Below are 19,145 nucleotides of genomic sequence, written 5' to 3' on the forward strand. Positions count from 1 at the left end.
AGAAAGCCAAAGAAATGTGATACAGAATAAGACACACAAACATTTAAGGAATAACAATGGGGTAGGGGATAATTCATTTAGCAAGTAAAATACAAAATGGGGTGGGGGGGGAACCAACCAAAAAAAAACACAACAAAAAATGGAAAACTATGCATATTTTCAAATCTTCTATTTATTTTCACTGTTTCCTCAAATCAGCCTGATTATTCCAGTCAATATGTAGTGGCCAAGGAAACTTTTGACTGTTAAAGAGTGGGATAAATGTTACCATTTTGAGATTATGTTATACTACGACACTGATATGTAGTATAGCATAGACATATTTGACCTAGCTTTAATGCAGCTAGATCAGGTCCCACTCACAATCTGGCCACAGCAGCACAGAGCTTGTCATAAACTATGAGAACAGGCTATGCACCAGACCAAGAACTCGGGCACTTAAACCATTCTGAGCCTTATACTGTTGACATGGCACTGCCAGCAGCAGCCTGAAGTGACTCAGTCAAACTTCAAAGACAACTACCCTGCAGTTGCAGTAGTTCAGATACCACCCTGAATAACCAGCAGGCATCAGGAAGCCTCACTTGGAATGACACAAATATACCCATTGTGAGGAAACTCCCAGGAATTTATCTGCTGTGCTTAGACACACACACACTATTTAACCACAGTTCACGAGAACAAACAGATATAACCTGGCACGAAAACATTCAAATCAGAAATTAAATTATAATTCTCAAAAATTAGAAATGGGATGTTCCTGAAAAGGTTTTCAACAGCAACGGTAGTTATAAAAGAAACCAAATTGCTGGTGAGATGTTTTTGAAAGAGTTTACGTACCATAATACAGGCAGTAACAGGGAAATATACTTCTATTAGGAAGTTCTTCTCTATCCCATACTCCTAAATTTAAAGTTTTCCTCTTTTGAGTAAGCTTTACTCTTCCCTAGGAGAGCCTTTGAAGTTGAAGAGCACCACTAGCATCCAGTTTCACGGAATACTTGTTATTATTCATTATTTTCCTCCATAATTTCAAAATAAAGTGTTTCATTACCCATTTCCTACCTGTCTTCGTAAGCTTGAGGACTGCATTGGCGCATTCTCCTCAAACTTGGCCAGTAGCTGGGTTGCCATAGACTTAACTTTGTTCTGATTCCCAATGGCAGCATCAATTCTCCTCTCTGTCAGGGCGCTCACCAGTGTGGGCCTTTCTTCTCTGTAGCTTCGTGGGATGTCCTCCTAACAATCACCGATATCAAAACACAATTCAATCAGATCATCTTTTCCTCTCTACCCCTTTGCTGTGACAACCTTCTAGCACTGTAGAAAACAAACCTACTACCCTGCACTTGAAAGCTCCTGTTTTAATTTCTTTGGCACGTCATCAAAAGTTCTGTTAAACTTTACTTATCTTTTAAACCTTATTTGACGCACTTACCTACCAAAGAGACCGCAGGTGAAATGCTCCCATGAATCCACAGACACAAAGGAAAGGCCTGTCTTCAAACCTTCATTGACAACTCAGAGCACTAGATTTTAACTCACTTGGACCTATTTGGCTATAAACATTTCAAGTGAAGGACTGTCTCATGGGGCATACTAGAATTGTATGTTTTTTGCACTAATCAAAGCTAAAATTTAAATATGAATAAAAATTCTGACTATACTGCACGACTTGACTAAATGAAAACTTTATTCTTAGTGTTCTCATCAGATCAAAGCAAACTGCAATAAAACTAGAATATGAGGGAGCTGCAACATTTCATTTTTTGTGTACTATTCTTTCATAAGCATCAGTGAAATATTTGCACTATAGCTACAAGAAAGCATAACCCCTGAAGAACAATTAATTTTTCTTTAAAAAATGTTGTATAAACCTTGTCTAGATGTAGAAAATGAAAGAACTGAAGTTGGAACAAAGAACCTATCACATGTTTTCCTCCCTGACACCTTCTTCACTGTAATACTTACATCCTCAGATTGGCTGGTTTTTCTCCTCTTTCCTGCACCATCCAATTCCTTTTCTTTTTTGTCCTGAAAATGGAAGGAGGAAAATAAAAACAACCCAAAGATTAGGATCCTCATACCTTTCTGGCCTGCGATAAATGTCATCAGTGTACTTAAATAAGCTTTGCAACACAACTGATTACTTCTCTGGGCTGATTCACCATTTGTTTAAGAGGATTCTTCCCTTCTAAGTGGAAATTGTTCAGCACTTTCAACTAACTGGGAACCGAGCAACCCATTATGTTCAAATATGAAATATATCTCCAAATTTTACCACAAGGCTAGGATCTTAAGATAGAAATATACCACTAATTGAGAGTACATATTACAGATGTAATTCTGCAGTTATAAACGTCATGCACTGTCCCATGCCGAGTGCTGGCAAACGCATGGTCTTTTGTAAACACACAGCAGATACACTCTTACACGTACATTTTTAGTGCCACCTACTTGGGACAGCAGCCCAACAGACACAAGCGTTATCAGGACTGTGGTTTCGATACCTTTGGAGTGCGTTTCCGAGAGATGCTCTGTCCCAGTTTACTGAGAAAAGAGATGGGCGATTTGGTACTGGCAATTAGGGCAGCTTTTTCTTCTGCATTCAGGTCCAGACTATCTGTTGGCAAAAACAGGTAGGACAAGAGAATGTCAAGAAATTACTTCTTTGGTGCTATTATGAACTACACAACTGAAGGACTCACTGATTTTTTTTAAAGATAAGATGCTTTCTCTTAAATTCTCCATACAAAATCATTGTAACAGCCAGAATTAATACCTTTCTCAGCTACTCTGCTTCCTCATTTTGCCAAAATAATTTCTCCCTTTAGGATATATAACCATTTAGAATAAATACTGTGTTTGTTTACTCTGTTTACTTTCATATTTAAAGAGCATCATGATCATCAGTACTCTTAAAAAGCTTTCAGAGTTTTGGAAATAATACCTGATACACATTATATTTTTAAAAGGCTATTAAACACATTTTTTCCCACCAGAATGGTAGACTTGAATTAAAATCATCAATAATAAAGAAACAGCTATAACAACACTATTAATATTTAAAGTAGACCATATTGATTCATGTTAGACAATTACATCTTTCAATTCTTATTAAAGAACTTTCATTCCTCATTGGCCTGAAGCTACTCTCACCATGCACAGATGGTAAATAGATACAAAACTCGGCAAGTGTTTCAGAATTACCTACTAAAAAACTACCAGCAAGGCACCTCACATTAGCCAAGAGTCTAGAAATTTTGAGGACATTATTTTGAGAATATTTTTCTGTATTAACTCATTTTCTTGTGCCTGATGTTGCTTTATCAGCTTGTCTTTATCACCATCAATAAGAAGTCAACTTTTGTAATATAAAATTTGTGAGTGACTAGTGTGAGCTTATGTAGAAGCAGCATGAAGATAACTGAAGCACACACACGCACCTTGAAGCTGTTGTTAAATCTGAGAGACCTGCCCCAAAGTCCTTACCGCTAGAGGGGATGGTGTCTTTGAACATCTCATAGAACTGTGTGAGGTACATCACCATCGACAGTTTATCTGGCTCTCCAACAGATGCCATTTCCTTTCCAGTCATAATAGGACATATTCCGAACTCTTTTTCAGCGATGTCAAAGGCCAGTTGGTTATTCTTCTCCACATTGTGCTCATCCAAAGAATCAAAGTCTCTGCAAAAGGCAGCAAGACAGCATGCACTGAATCAAGTAGAAACTGGTCTTCTGAAAGAACTCATAGATATATTTTTTTTTTTCCTCTGAAATCAGCCAAATTTGCCAGCAACCTTTTCGTATTGCAGGGTTGATGCTACTTAATTATGGTAAACTTTGGCTCAAACGTATTATTTTTTCATTTTCTGCTACTCTTCCAAACCCAGATTTTTCTTCTTAAAAACTGTATTATTCTATGAAACATATCTTCAGTTCCTCCTTTTCTGGAAGACTGTATGGTTCTCCCCTACATAAAATCTTTTGTGTGCTTGAAACTAAATTAAGTCTTCACTTTTGTCCTCTTTTTTCCTGACTGATCCATATTTCAGTTCTGTTAGCTTTTTCCAAGACTTGTAGAATTGCATAAAAAGCTACAGCTTGTATAGAGTTATATAAACCATTCAAAAAGCTACCTGAACTCTCCACAAGCTATATAACTATTAAACAGAGTAGCTCTGGTTAACTCGAGTACACTAACAGAGAAGTAATTCAGTGCAAATGGAAGGGAATAGCCAGGCAATTTTTCAGCATGCTTTATATTGGATTATGTCATTAAACACAGCTCTAGCATGTATTTTTTCTAATGTCCCTCTGGGAAGTTGAAGCCACTTCAGATTTCAATTAAAGTATCAGAGTCTTTGCTCCTGTTACTTTTTTCAGCTAGTGTTTTCCCATTCTAGAATCTGGGGACTGTTTTATTCAATATATCATGCAGGAGGATGCTTCTCTCATTTATCCAATCAGCATGCCAGTGTAAGAACAGTAGCAATGTCCCTATTTAGACTGTGGGTCACTACTTCTGAAAAGAACAACCTAAAAGTCTTCAAAAAGACTTACTGTTAAACAGAAGATTTATAAAGGGCTGTGTAGAGACTCAGTCATGAGAAATTTAATTGAAGCTATGAACTATTCCTGACTAACTTCACAGAGAAAAAAGCTGCCAGTCAATAATGCTTTCCAGTCCGTACCAATTTGAAGCTTAACTCGGTCAAATCATCCAGAAGGGAAAATGACAACACATTTAACATCATATTCATCAAGCTATTATGACCTTCCACTCCGCTAGTGAATCACCACACATTAGCTTCTAACAAATTTAATTGAATTCATTTAAATTCATTTCTCCATAAGTCACAAATGTATTGCCTCAGTCTCCATACTATTAGTTCCAAATATCAATAACGTTCTACTCTTCCCAGTTATTCAATACAGCCAGTTACTCACATTAAGTCTGGACGGTATCTGTGGATAATGGCACACAAAGCTAGGCCGCTTTTCCATGACATTGTGAGATCTGTCACATTAACACCAGCATATCCATCAGTCTGCCTCTGGCACCAGCTGAGCAATTTACTAGAGCGAGCTACAGACTCTGTAAAAAATCATGGTTTTAACTAGAAAGGCACAACATCTCTTTCACAATTTTAAATACAACATAAAAACCACAAATAAATAAAACCTTCACATAAACAACAAGTTCCTTCTATAATAGGCAATACAGGACAGATTTTTTTAAAAAAATATTACCGTATCTATTTTAGATCCAAGAAAGGATTTTTAATTTGTTAAAAAGTAATTATCTAAGTTATAACTTGCCAGGCTTTTTCACTCTAGCCCTCGCATAAGAATCCCAGGAATTATAAAACAGTTGCAAAGGGTTGTTAGATATGATCAAAAGGATATACAGTAGCACAATACTCTCTAAAGCCCAGATACACTGTTTCTAATGGAAGAATTACAAATGTACTTCTGCAACTTTTTCTTTTCTCTTGAAAGCTTTCCCTTAAAAGCATTGACCTGTTTTGACCTTGTCTTACTGCAAGATCTGAGGAGATTACTGCCTAAAGGGACACAGTTGCAGGGCAAAGAACAAATCAAAAGACTACATCGCTATTCAGCAGTGAAAGGGAAGCTTAGCAGCAAAGTGCCATTCTGAGAGTCCCCAAACACTATCTGGACATCCAAAGGCAAGGTGTGCAAAAGGAAAAGTTCAACATACCCCTCAGGGTACAGGACAAGTAGGCAGATACTGAAATGCTTATCACAAGGCATCCAACTTTCAGAGTAATGCAAGTAAAGCGAGGTTTCATTTGGTTAAGCTAAGAGATGAGATTAAAGGGAAGCATGGACATGAAAGACTGCACAAGAGATAACTTCTGTTATGTTTGAAAGAATTCCGAGTTTACTGTTAGAGTGAATTCAGGCTGGGCTTCTGCCCTTTAAGTAAGGACATTTTTACAGAATAAAGGAGGAAAAGAAACGCTTGTATAAGCAAATATGCTTAGAAATTCAACAGCATTATAAAGCAAGAGAAATAAGGCAAACAAAAGTCTATTTACATGTTAATTAAAACTCGAAAAACTTGAAAATCAGACTGTTGACAATTGCTGCATACATTTTCTAAACCAAAATATGCTGATTAAATACTACCCTATAGCTGCTGTAGGCTTCCTGCACTGATTCAGCTCCAGAATTTCAAAAAGAATAGAACAGTAGCCAGGCTTACCATTCCGAGTCAGCTTTGGTGTCCTGGAGTTCACAAAGTTCTCCATTTCCAGGTGGATGTCTTTCAAGTCTCCTGTATTATACAAGTGGCGTACCTAAAATAACACAAAACAATTAAAAATTAGCAACAAGACATGGACTCCAGATCCGTACAGAAAGAGATGGAGGACATGAAAGAGCCATCACAAGGCACAAGAGAAAAGACAAGTACACTGACATAAGAGAAATCGCTAGCCCAAGAACCCCAGAACAAGAAGCATCAGCTTGTCAGTGCTGACCAGTCTAGCTGACTGCTGCTGCACAGTGGATCCACCAAATTGTAATGACAAGCTGCTATACTGGATTATTACTAAGAAAATGCATATATGCACACACACACATGCATAAATTTCATGTATCATTATAGCATGGTTAAAACCATCAAAATAAAAAATTTCTAAAAAGGAATTTGCTAAAGTATGGAGGTCTATTCTTGTCTGATGTAGCTGCTTTTCACTGCTTCCATGTTATACTGTCACATCAGATCACTGTCTGTTCACAAACACTAGCATAGCTTCACCTAAGGAAAGATAATGCAGATTACAAGCATTCAGAAGCACCAATTGTCCAGTTACCTGTTGTGGTCGCAAGAAGTTGACGTTGATATTGGGATACCGGGTGGCGGGATCAATGCTGTAATGGCTGAAGTTTTTACTCACATTCTCAGGGGTGGTTTGAGGCAGCAGCCTATAAATACTTTCCCTTGGGAAAATTAAAAAAAATATATATATATATTAGAAAAGAGCTTTGAGGTCTGTTTTGGTTGGTTTGTTTTAGATTTTGTTGGTTTCGTGGTGGTTTCATTTTTTGTTGTGGTTTTTTTTGTTTTGTTTTGTTTTAAAGATGCATCTACACTAATGCTGCTAAGACAATCCTGGAGAGATAAACATTCAGATCAGAAATCTAACCACTTCAAACACTGAATAGCTAAAATTCAGTCTAAATCTATTAAAATCTGCAATTCCATATAACTCCAGATTTCAAAAGGAAGAAAAATCACACATTAAACATCACTGAAAGGGTTCCCCAGTACAGTAAAGACACTGAGACACTGGAGTGACTCAGGAAGAGTGCCACCAAGGGGACTGGTGCACATGCCCTGTGAGGAGAGGCCAAGGGAACTGGGTTTGTTCAGTGTGCAGAAGAGAAGGCTCAGGGAAGATCTTGCTGCTGTCTGCAAATGTCTAATGGAAAGGTGATGGAAGTTTGGCTCCAACTGCAACACGATTATCCTCACCACTTCTCAAATAAATGGAATTTCAAATATCTGTTCTGCCATTTATACAATTTTTTAAATTATACAATGGTTCCTGATGGTCACAAGCTGCAGTTCGTTAAGTTTAAAAGAGGTTCTATTAGCTGTTGCCTTTATTTACCCCATCTTTTAATCACCCATGTTCTGATCCCTTAAGAGATCACCTTGAAGCATCAAAACAACACTCAACCAAAGACCATAAAAACATCAAGAACTCAATACTCCAAGGAAACAACAGGTGTTGTTTGCCTTGTATGAAACCAAGTGACCAATTTAGGAGAACAAGAAATAAAAGAAGGTCACAGCTTCCTTGGAAGAATATAATAAAATATGTTTGCAAGATACTGGGGATGGCAAGAATTTTTTTTTCTGGTACTTTTCAGGCACCTACAATTTCATCTGGTTTGCTACTGCAAGGCTGGTGACAGCCAGTCAGGCTCACTTTCTCCATGTAATACCAATAAGCACCAAAAAAAGACTCTTAATCTAATCTGCTTTTGAAACTGGGACCAAGAACAGTTGCAAGATCTTTTACTCCTCTATAAATGTACTTCAGCTTATCAGCCCCTTAAGAAATTTTTTCTTCAATTGAATTATAGCCACAAGCATCCTCTACAAACAGTGAGAATCTGTGTCTCCCATTCTGTCCACACAATCATCCTAGAAGAAACTGGAATTAATTATGAGATGTCAGAGGATTACATTAGAATTGAAAGTGTATTCATTTTCTCTATTACCTCTCCGCAAGAACTTCCAGAGGACTAGCTCCAAGCGACCAACTTCGTACCATCCAAGCAGAGTCCATAGCAGCCAAAAATCCCCTGGCTATTCCAGTTCCCATTGGCCAAAATGGCTAATATTACAGTTTACAAAAAAAGCAGAGAAAAGAAAAGCATCAGTTAGGAAAAATTTTAAACAAATATCAAGAATATGTTCAGATGGTAATCTGCTGGGAAATTACAGCTCAGTAATTAGCTTAAAGCTCTACTCCCACTGCACCAGAGGAAGTCAGATGTATGGTGAATGAGCTTCCACAAAGCTGATGTTCCTCTATTGCCAACAACAATTCATAGCCTGGAGTGCTTTAACAGCTTCTCTTCAATATCATACTTTTTAACCAAATGCTAGTTATTAACAGGCCTACAGTAGGTTCTGTAGAGAGTCTAACTGTCCAAATAAGAAGCAGACGTAGCTTCAGAAAAATCTCTGCACACATTTTCTTAAGCAAGATCGTTACCATCCTAAATATTCTGTTTTCCCAACACTCCTACCCTTTCTTCAAACCTTACACTTTATTGCATAATAAACATCAGCTTGCCTTATAGTAACTCTCTTATAGGCCATGCTTATTTCAGCAATGGGTGCAGTGGCTTGTGCTTCAATCCACTGTTTACACTTGACAGGTTTAAAACACAAACCTCTAAGAGACTGTCCCCAACCAGCGCCACGAGTAACTGGTGGCCATTTTGCTCTCGCACCAGGGCTGCGTTCTCCGATGCATACATGCACGTGAAGTCAAACATGGCCACATCTGGCTGACCATAGTGATTGATGGCAAAGTCCAGCGATGGCAGCTGCTGATTAGTGGAGAAATCAGCTGCTTCTCTGGCATAGTTTAGCAGAGCCTCCTGGTCCACATTCTCCCGTGACAGTAATAACTCTGTGTCAGTGTAATCCTGTCCAAAAGAGAAAAGTAAAAGTGAAATACCCAAATCCCCAAGTTTAAGACTGGTATTACAACAGTTGGCATTAAAACTCCTCCAAATCCACTGATACAGGTTCGACCTCTAATTTCATTCACTCTTATCCGTGCTTATGCTTCCAAGAGAGAATCTGTACATCTTTTATTGTACACAGTAATCCATCCTGCTAGCATCTCTGACTGTGAAAGTGCTATGAAACTTCTCAGCACTTCTTTTCACGCACTTCAGACAAAAGGCACAAGATCCTAAACATTATTTATTCATTTGTGGCTAAACTACTTTGAAATCAGCTTCTGTCAGAATTGGATATAGGTAGATTTCCAATACTTTCTTCACTCCCTGCTTTTTCATTCCCATAAAATCAGGGAAGCTCAACTAAACTATCAGATGCTCTTTAAGTATATTTTATCTTAAAATGAATGAAAGCCCCAAGTCCACAAAGGGATACAAATTTGGAGAGGATAGGTCTTCTGATGGCTCAAACTACTGCAGAGAGGCACTAACCACATGTATTTGTGTTCTAAAATACATCCGTCTAAAAACATCACATGGTGGAAGAAGAGCCTGTTTCCCTTCTTTCAGCCTCCTGAAAGCAAATTGTCCCCAAAACCTTATTTTATAGAGAATATAGGAAAACTTAATACTCACATGCCGTATCACTCCTTTTTCCAACAAGCTCTGTTTTTTGGCTGTCATGACGAAGTAGTGTGTATCATCTTTGTAGTAGACAATGTTCTCCAAGTCAATACCTTGTGACAGAACAAAAGACATGGCAGTGAAGGAACAAGTTATGTGTTACGTGTAACACAAGAGCTCTATCAGAAGGAAAGCAAACTGAAAACGTGCAGTTAGAAAGCCTCAGAGAGCACACTAAGCAGTTTTCTCCCGTGCTTTTGATGACTTTAAAATATGAATCTTCAACAAAATGGCAAACAGCACATTTCATCTGCATATAGCTACCTCTTTTAAAAAACATATTTGTCATCACTCTAAGGTTTGCTTTCAGATGTGGAATGCAGGAAGCTGAACTCAGGATTCAGACTTTTCCTATTTAGGGCTCAGATTTCCTGAAAACCTTCAGGGACATACATTCTCCACATCTGAACAAAAATGACACACATCTGAATGATACGCATCTGCTTTGTACAGCTGTATAGAACAGCTGTAAAAATGAGGAAGTCAGACTTCAAAGAGAGACCGCAATGACTGACTTCCCTGCACAAGATGTTCATTTATTGACTAAACATGATTCCTGAGTTACGAAGTTGTAATAATAAAGAGTTTTCACTGGAAATCTGGCAATTGCTGGCAAACCTGTGGCTTCTCGTAGATCCTGGAAGAACTTCTGGTTGAATATGAAGGCCACACCGCTGATCTCTTCTACTTTGGCTTCAGCTGTGGTGTTGCGATTGATAAAGTTTGCTGTGATAGCAATTGCTAGTTTACCACGGAATTCTTTTCGGCGAAACCCTATAGGAAGCAAAAAGTAGTAATGCTGAAAAATGCCGTATACCTTCAGAGAAGGCTCAGCATGCCATAGACAGGTGCTCCAAGAAAACAAAAAGAAAGAATGGATCTGACAAACTCCTTCACAGAGAAAGCAACGATTGCTTCATCGGAAAAAGGAAAGCCCTGATTCAGGGAAAAAACTTCCCTCTCTTTCTTACCTCTTCCAAAATCCGCAACTTGAATCAAAAATATTAAGATAGAATTCTCTACTGCACAGAATAATATTCAGCCCTTCAATTCTTGCTCCCAAAAGTATGAGCTACAACAGTACTCAACTAAAGAATAAATGTAGGAAAAATTATCCAAGTCGAAACATTCAATGCCATTGCTAGTGCATAAGAAGAAGACAGCCCATGTGTCTTTGATACAAATGCATTTTTATATGGAATTTAATTACCCTTTCACTAGTCAAATGTCCTTCCAGATTTTGAATGGGATGTTAAAGGCCATTTTTGTTCTAACTAATTTAAGATTAAGTTCTATTTGAAAGTCAATTATGGATACACCGTTACCTTCTAGGGTGTTCCTCCTGCCATCCCCTCCAATGATTACTTCAAACTCATACTCAGATACTGGATGGGTTTTTGGGTGGACCAACGCACGCCAACCTATTCCTGTTGATAAACTCAGAGTTAATGACAATATAAACTGTGGTGATAACAGAACAAATATATAAAATCACTTCTAACTATCTACAGTCCATTCCTCACACAGTCAGGAAAGATACACTGCAGGACAGCTATACTGTTGACAAGGCTGTTGTTAGCTTGTACAGCCACTCGGTGTGACTCAGAGGTAGAGACGGCTCCGATAAACTCCCCTGGCCACTACACCTTTAAGGATCACTCTAACCTTTATACCTTCTCTAGTATCTATTCAATTAATGGGATGCCAAAAAACAAGTAAGCCACCATCTACCATGGCTATCAGAGAAGAGGTTTCACAAAGATACAAAAAGCCTAACAAGGATCAGGCACTGATGCAAATATCCTCAGTGAATGCAAAGAATGGGGTTGTTTTAAAAAGATATCTTCTAAGTGTAATAGGCTTAAATATTTTAGGAGCAACTACGACCTACTGTGTCTTGGTCTACTTCTGTGTGGTACTTCAGGTGATCCTGTTTTATATAGTAACTAACGTGGATTTGTCACTAAAAAGAATAAACCCTATTAAAAATTCAAAAAGTGTATTAATAATTACTCTCATTAATGAAGCATGAGGAAAGGACCTAGAGTCATAAGCAGGGTTAAGGAGCAGGAGTCTCTGTATCCTACCACAACTTCCCCTTTCTCTACTACCATCTCAATGCTACTTGCTTTCATTCTCCTGATCTTCTGGAGGGTAAACAAGCCCCTGAAATTCCACATTGACATGGATCTCTATTCCCAAGATCAAGGCAACCTTCAAAAGGATAAGCTGGAGTTGACGGATACCTACAAAAAAAGCAGATGATAAAGAAATAAAACAAAAAGAGCACAAGTGCACACATATATCTGTGTGACATTACTGAGAAACTGATTAAAAGGCCAGCTGCTACCTTCTTTTTCCCACTTTGTTCCCAGCACTTCATCCAGGTGCCACTGGTGTGCAATATCATGGTATGCTAAGGAACTTCTATATAGCTGAAACCCCAGCCATTTTCAAAAAATAAAAAGGTTTGGGTTTTTTTTTAATGTTTCAGTCCCCAAAGCAGCAACAAGGGCAACAACCAGAACATAGACTGCAGGAGAGGTAGGGAAGAGAACACAAGCAGGACTGCACTTTTGTCACAGATGGCAACTGGCCATTTGATCAGTCCCGGTGTAATACTGAACTGCAACTTCATCCTAATGCCTTTGGGCACAGTGAGTTTCTCACCACCTCCTTCCTCTTCAGTTAACATAGGTAGCAGGTAGGAAAATGACAGCATGCAAACCCTATTAATTTGAAGGAGCACAACTTACTGTCATATTTCACATACTGAAATGAAAAAGTGCTTCACATAAGCACCAGATTTCAGCTGTGCTGAGATACTGGTAGAATTAAAATGATGGGAAATTGGAAGGGAAAAAGCAATCTGCAAGACAGAAGTTCCAAAGATCTTCCAGTTTTACCATTCACTGCCAAGAAAAACAAAAAACAAACAAAAAACCACGCAAAAAACAGCTTTTGCTTTTGGACAAGAAGGCAAATGTTATCTACGTTTGTGTGCATTATACGTCCCACTTATGCCCAGTGGAGAACACAGACTGGTGAGCAAAATGATCTGGTTGTGCCATGTCCAGTAAATTTTTGAAAAAAAGAAAATCTGTAAAATAACTCCTGCCTCACCAAAGCCTTCAGCTTTCAAAGGAGACTGATTTGAGAACCATTCAAATTATTCTCTAATTTAAATATGTAAAACTCTATCTAATCAAAACTTATTCATAGGCTGACAGTATTCTTGAAAATATCTTCACTGCTCTTCCAAAAATTAATGAAGCCAAATTGTTCCTCCTGTTTCCAGATCAAAATTCACAAGAATGTTCAAAAGCATGCAGTAATTATTTTTTTCCTAGAATTCGCTTACAATGCACAACAGAAACAGAATAATGTGGCAGCTGTCGGAATGTAACAATAAAAATAGGAAAATTCCAAAAAAAAAAAAAGCTTTGAACCTTAAATGCACTTTTTAGTGCAGGAAAAATATATGCCTTGGAAAGTAATAGGTGTAACAGATGATAGATACATATTGTATGCGCGACAATTTCATAGCACAATGTATTTCTTACCTAGGTCTACCCCAAAATGCACTATGCAAAGGTGTGCCTGAATTGCACCATATGGACTCAAGAGCAGTGACTGGTGTAGGCTGAATTTTAATTAGTTACCCCACATCCTCACCCACCTTCCCCTGTGAAGAACAAGCGGTGCTGTGTCCAGCAGCAGTTGTACTTACTGATATGGTCTATAGATCCTGCACAGAACTTGCCATAGAACTTTTTGGCGCCCAGACCCCTCAAGTCATGTATGGTGAACGGCCACAAATGCAGCACATTGTTGCGGGAAAAGGCATCCCTCTTCTCTATGACCACCACCTTGGCTCCCAGGAACGAAAGGTCAATGGCTGTACGAAGGCCACAGGGTCCAGCCCCAATTATCAGACACTGCAAAACAACCAGCACTGAGTAACTTTTCAGTCCTAGGAGGAAATAGATATTTTTACTGCAGCTTCCAAGCATCCCACAGCTCTTAGGTAAGTGCTCTTGGCAACATAAGATGATATTTCAGATCAGTTTTTTTATTGTTACTTGACATGCTCTGCCACTGATAGGTTAAAGCAGTAACCGCAACCTGAAATTCAAGTGTATCACAGAGGACTGAAAAGTTTGGAGAAGCAGGCAAGTACATTGCCTGTTTGCAACTCTTGCTTTAAGAAGAGATGCCAAAGTGTACTCTCCAAGATACATAAGCACCTGGAGAACAGCAATATTTCTGAAGGCTTCTCCCTCTCTCATTCTATTAATTTATTTTTTCCTACAAACATCATCATTTAGAGTAGCACAGACAGCAGTAAAGTCAAAGCACTCTAAAATCTCGCATCTCCAGAGCACTCAAAATTTCCAGATCAAATATGAAGAAAAAGTTACTTCACCTTGATCGTTATGGTAGAGTGTGTTGGTTTTTTTTCTTTCCTTAAGGACAGTTCTTTTATGAGAAATGCTGTATTTATATTAAATACTTTGCCAGTGAAGCTGATTTTAATCATATGCATGAGTTCCACCAGTACTGCTCCACCAAGTACAATGGAAATATCGTATGAGATCAAATAATGCTAACATTTCCATAAACATCATCATTTATAGTGGAACAGATCGCAGTAAAGTCAGAGCACTTTATCTTACACCTATGCTGGTGCTTCCACTATTGCAGCAAAGGAAACCTCAGGAAAGTTACCACCATGTAAATACAACCTTTGCACGACTAGGCAAGCTTTATCAAAATATGTTTTCTCCAAATAAAACTTTGTCATATCATATGTCATATCTTTTTCCAGTCTACTCACAAACACTATCAGAGGTCAATAAACAACTCAAGAATAAACTTGCATATCTAGTGCTGGAAGTACTTTCAGAGAAACAAATGATACCGCAAGATTGTTTCTTTTAAGATTAAAAAACCAAGATAGTCAGTTGACACTTCTTAACCATAGAAACTGAGGTTCACAAAGAAAGCTGGCATGGGTACGTGCATTCACAGGAATACAGTATACAGTCCATTTTGTCATATCATTTTTGTACTTTGATTTCTATTGAGTATAATCCACACTCACAGAATAAAGATATTGCTACAGTGGTGACTGCTGCTGCTATAGGAGTATTTTCCAGATCCTCACATACCCTTATGGCTGGACAACAAAGCCCTTCAAGTAATTCTTAAGTATGCCAAAACTTAACCAGAACCCAAACTTCTGATAGACAGCCTAACCCAACGCAAAGCTCATTGTCCTTTGGTTGTCCCCATGTGATAATTTTTACAGACCACCACATCTTCACCAGTTATTCACTATGGCATAAATTCTGCAAATGATGTGAAACTGCAAATATAAAGCTTGAACAAGTTACAGCAGTGACAACATCACAATTGACATGTAAATTCAAAGACTACCGTTGAAGACAAAAAGTCACATAAATCTGAGGTCAGAGATCCAAGCCTAGAGAGAAGAGAAGCAATGGATACAACAACACTGCTTCTTTAGTAGCTTCAGGAACCTGAAGGCATATGGGAGAAAAGGCAAGCCCAACCACTGAGCTATTAGCAATTCAATTCCAAAATAGACTTGTATACTGAACTGGTGTTCAACTTGTCATTTATTAAAAAGAATAATCAATTAGCATCTAATATATTATTCCAATTTAATATTGGTTTAGTTGTGGGCAAGAACATCTCAGACATCACTCAGTCTTTCTTTTTTAAAACTTGTAAGAATATAGGCTGAGTGCACCATATTTAACCAGGTAATAATTTGCTCACATGACAACTACAGGTTTCAAAGAGACTGTGTTCAATAAGCAACAAAACCATATTGAGCTGGGTAACTTCTATTCTTTGATAACTTCCCCCATATAAATCAGATATGATGCTGTACACGACAGCAGAGGAATTGTACTACAATCAGACTATTCAAAATCAGGTCTGTGTAATCAAATTATAAATTCACTACCTGTAATTTTGTCACAGAAATGTAAAACCACCTTTTTTTTTCTTTTTCTCTACAACCTCCTCCCCTGCCCCCAAACAAGGATGTGATTAACATCATCTATGTTTAAGACTCTAGATATTCTGGATGTAAAATATATGATACTCTGAAGTAATTTATGGTCAAAGGTGCCAGTTTTTTACCATCACAAAAATATATTAAATTATGCTGTTATAAAACACAGCAAATTTTAAGAATCTTTTCTTCTGCTCCCCCTTCCACCTCTAACGCTGCTTCTAGTTTCAGATCTCTCGTAGAAGCCTACCTTCCAATACCCTCACAGGCAGCAGTAACTACACAAGATGCCAAGTACAGCCAAGTAAATAAAGGCAGCTACTGTTGCTCCTTCTTCCCTTTCCCCTTAGTGACTCCAAGCAACTGCTGCAACTCTGTGCACTAAAGCTGTCTCACCCCTCAGAAACACCTCTTGTTCAAGATCTTTCAGAGAGATTATAGCAAGTTTTCAGTAACAACACTCCGGTAATGGAACATTAAAGGCAAACTGGAATACTGTATTATCTGTATAAAGAGAGAACACTATTTGTAACTATTTACATTTGAACAACCCAGCACAACGAAGTCTTGCTGTCATGAGCCCTGATTATCTGAATTCTGGTCAATGCTGGCCATGGGATGCACTAACTGCCCAACTCCAGTCATGGTGCTTCATCCCTGTCCAATTTTTCAAGTTGCATTGCAAGTTACATTAAACATTAAGAATATAAAACTGAGATAGGAAATACCAAATTAGATATAATTCAGTTATCAGAAGGCCTCTACTTTGAAGATATAACCATAACTATTACGAATTACATAAATATTTAATGGCAGATGCTATTAGGGGAAGGAAACAAGTAATTAACAGAAAGATATATGAAAAATACAAAAATAATACGTACATATATCATTTATTTACATTAAAAACATGACATTTATATGTATGGCCTACAAAAATTACTTATCATCATAGACATACTAACAAAAAAAATTTTTTTTTAAAACTATATTTCACTTCCTCCCAGTAACTAATTTCACTACTCAAAATGTTTTGAATTCCAATTCCACAGTCTTATGTTTCTGGGTTGAGGTGGGTGTGGGGTGCATGGAACCTTCAACTCATTCAGCACCTACTCTTTTCACTTCTGTTTCTACATAGCATCTCATCAACAGCTTCTTGGAGGCACTGGCAAATAACTCACTGACTGGCCTCCACTCCTCTTCCTCTTTTCCTTTGCTCTTCTTCTCCTCCTTGCCATGCACACAGGAGAGTAGCTGTGCAATAAGCTCTCCGCTTCCTCTAGTAGAGGACAAATCAGTATGATCACTGACACATCTGTTCCAACCTTTCCCCCCTCCCACCCATCTGGTCCTTCACACAACCACGAGCATGTTCTGAGGTTTCTTGCTCATCATTAAATGAGGAAGAGTCATGCATGACCCCATGAGTCTTCTCCACTCATGTCACCAACATCTCCTCTCCAAAATCACTACACGCCACTTTTGCAATCACTCTCTTGATCCCCTTTTTCCAATTCCACCCTACACTCTCTTCAGCTTGGCTTTGGTGCATGAAATACGCTAAGCTTTTGGGCCGTAGAAAATCGCTACCAAACTCTTCTTAGTCAAACATTGCTCCCAGTATGCACTTGAAGAGATGTTTCATAGACAGTTGGCTACACAGATTTCTTCAAAGCATGTCCTTTTCTGATATCTTTTAAGACTCAGTACTCTTCTACCTCTCCAGCTATTCTTTCCAAGCACTATATGAAGGATTTCCCCCATTTTTCCCATTCCTCTGACCACCAGGTCCCCACAGTGCTTCCTCAGGGCTTTACCTGTCTGGTTTTCTCTTCTTCCTCTACAATTTGCCTTCACATCACCTCATTCATAAGCACTGGTTCAATCAGCTTCTCAGTCCTACAGAGTTGACTACTTCTTGCCCAGTCTAAAATATATACCTTTCTGACATCTCCTCATGGCTGTTGCGTTGTTGGCTTCAAGCCCAACATGAGTAAATGGAGCTCTAATTTCCCTTCTAGATCAGTGTCACAATTTTCTGAATGTCTTTCATAGTTGGATGTTAGCCGCCACTCAGATCTATTTATTTACATCCTCAACCAAGCAATATCCAAGTCATACACTAATTCTTCCATTAAATCACTTATTTCATGGTGCATCTCTACTATTTAAGCAACCTTTTCTTCAGTATTAACAAATGCAGTCTTGCTGACTAAGATACATGCAAAATCACTTTTTTAGTCTACTACTTCAAGTAAGTCACAGCCACCTCATTCTATTTCTCAAAAAAGCATAAGCCACCTGTCTTCATTTCACAGTCTTTAACACTCTATTTCACTTCTACACATCTGTTTCATTCAAAATAAGAGCAATTCCTGCATCCAATGAATGGAAGGTACAGCAGAGTTTTCAGAAAATCACTTTTCAATTTTTGCCCATGATGTCCATAGTGCTTGGAAGGTTTATTCCTAGATATACACAAAAATCACTGCAGTTATCTTTTTGTAAGTCCCTCTTATGCTGATGCTACTGCCCACCATGATGACCAACACTGCCAAAATGTTTTATTGTTTTCCAAGTTGAACTATATGCACCTGTGATCTATAGTCTGATGTACCAATTCCAAACTTTATGAGGAAGCATTATTTTTACAAGACCTAGGGCAAGCAGATCTTGTTCCATTAGTAATTTTTCCAAGTGTTATTGTAGTAATTAATTATAAATGACACCATCCATATGAAAATGGCCATTGGAAATTGAAATAGAATGAACAGTCAAGAAAATAACATAACTTTCTAATATCTAGTTAGGAATTAAACTTGATTTGACAAACATGAAATGACTAACATATCCTGAAGAGCATATATTTCCCTCTCAGTTCTCTACTGAGGAATTAGTCATTAATTCCTGTTATTAATTAAGATCTTTCCTTCTCCCAAAAGCTGAATATTCAAGGAAAATAAAAGTATCTATTGTCCTGAACAAAGGAGGACAGGATCTTGTTCTAATTTTATCATATTCTGCACTATATTCCTTTTTTAAAAATAGGAAGAGTGTATGATTATTCGCAAAAATAGACTATTCCATTCACATTTGGATGAATGATATAAAGAATTGCTTTCAGTAACAACAAAACAAATAAATAAGCTCAAACTGTACTGTCCAACAAG

At 38.0% G+C, this 19,145-nt stretch overlaps 1 protein-coding gene across 23 annotated transcripts in view; it reads right to left on the reverse strand.

Moving 5' to 3' along the window:
- MICAL3 (microtubule associated monooxygenase, calponin and LIM domain containing 3) overlaps positions 1 to 19,145 on the reverse strand; it is a 163,868-nt gene that overhangs the window by 89,245 nt on the left and 55,478 nt on the right. For all 23 annotated transcript variants that reach the window (XM_071817927.1, XM_071817934.1, XM_071817923.1 and 20 more), the window contains exons 3-16: positions 13,657 to 13,864; positions 12,056 to 12,172; positions 11,252 to 11,353; positions 10,545 to 10,700; positions 9,879 to 9,979; positions 8,946 to 9,203; positions 8,265 to 8,380; positions 6,848 to 6,974; positions 6,235 to 6,328; positions 4,953 to 5,100; positions 3,493 to 3,689; positions 2,511 to 2,623; positions 1,972 to 2,034; positions 1,066 to 1,239 (exon numbers count right to left, since the gene is read on the reverse strand). In XM_071817927.1, coding sequence (XP_071674028.1) covers positions 1,066 to 1,239; positions 1,972 to 2,034; positions 2,511 to 2,623; positions 3,493 to 3,689; positions 4,953 to 5,100; positions 6,235 to 6,328; positions 6,848 to 6,974; positions 8,265 to 8,380; positions 8,946 to 9,203; positions 9,879 to 9,979; positions 10,545 to 10,700; positions 11,252 to 11,353; positions 12,056 to 12,172; positions 13,657 to 13,864 — 1,974 coding nt within the window. The remainder of the gene's footprint in view (positions 1 to 1,065; positions 1,240 to 1,971; positions 2,035 to 2,510; positions 2,624 to 3,492; positions 3,690 to 4,952; positions 5,101 to 6,234; positions 6,329 to 6,847; positions 6,975 to 8,264; positions 8,381 to 8,945; positions 9,204 to 9,878; positions 9,980 to 10,544; positions 10,701 to 11,251; positions 11,354 to 12,055; positions 12,173 to 13,656; positions 13,865 to 19,145) is intronic.

This window comes from Patagioenas fasciata, chromosome 1, assembly GCF_037038585.1.
Source record: "Patagioenas fasciata isolate bPatFas1 chromosome 1, bPatFas1.hap1, whole genome shotgun sequence".
Taxonomy (NCBI): domain Eukaryota; kingdom Metazoa; phylum Chordata; class Aves; order Columbiformes; family Columbidae; genus Patagioenas; species Patagioenas fasciata.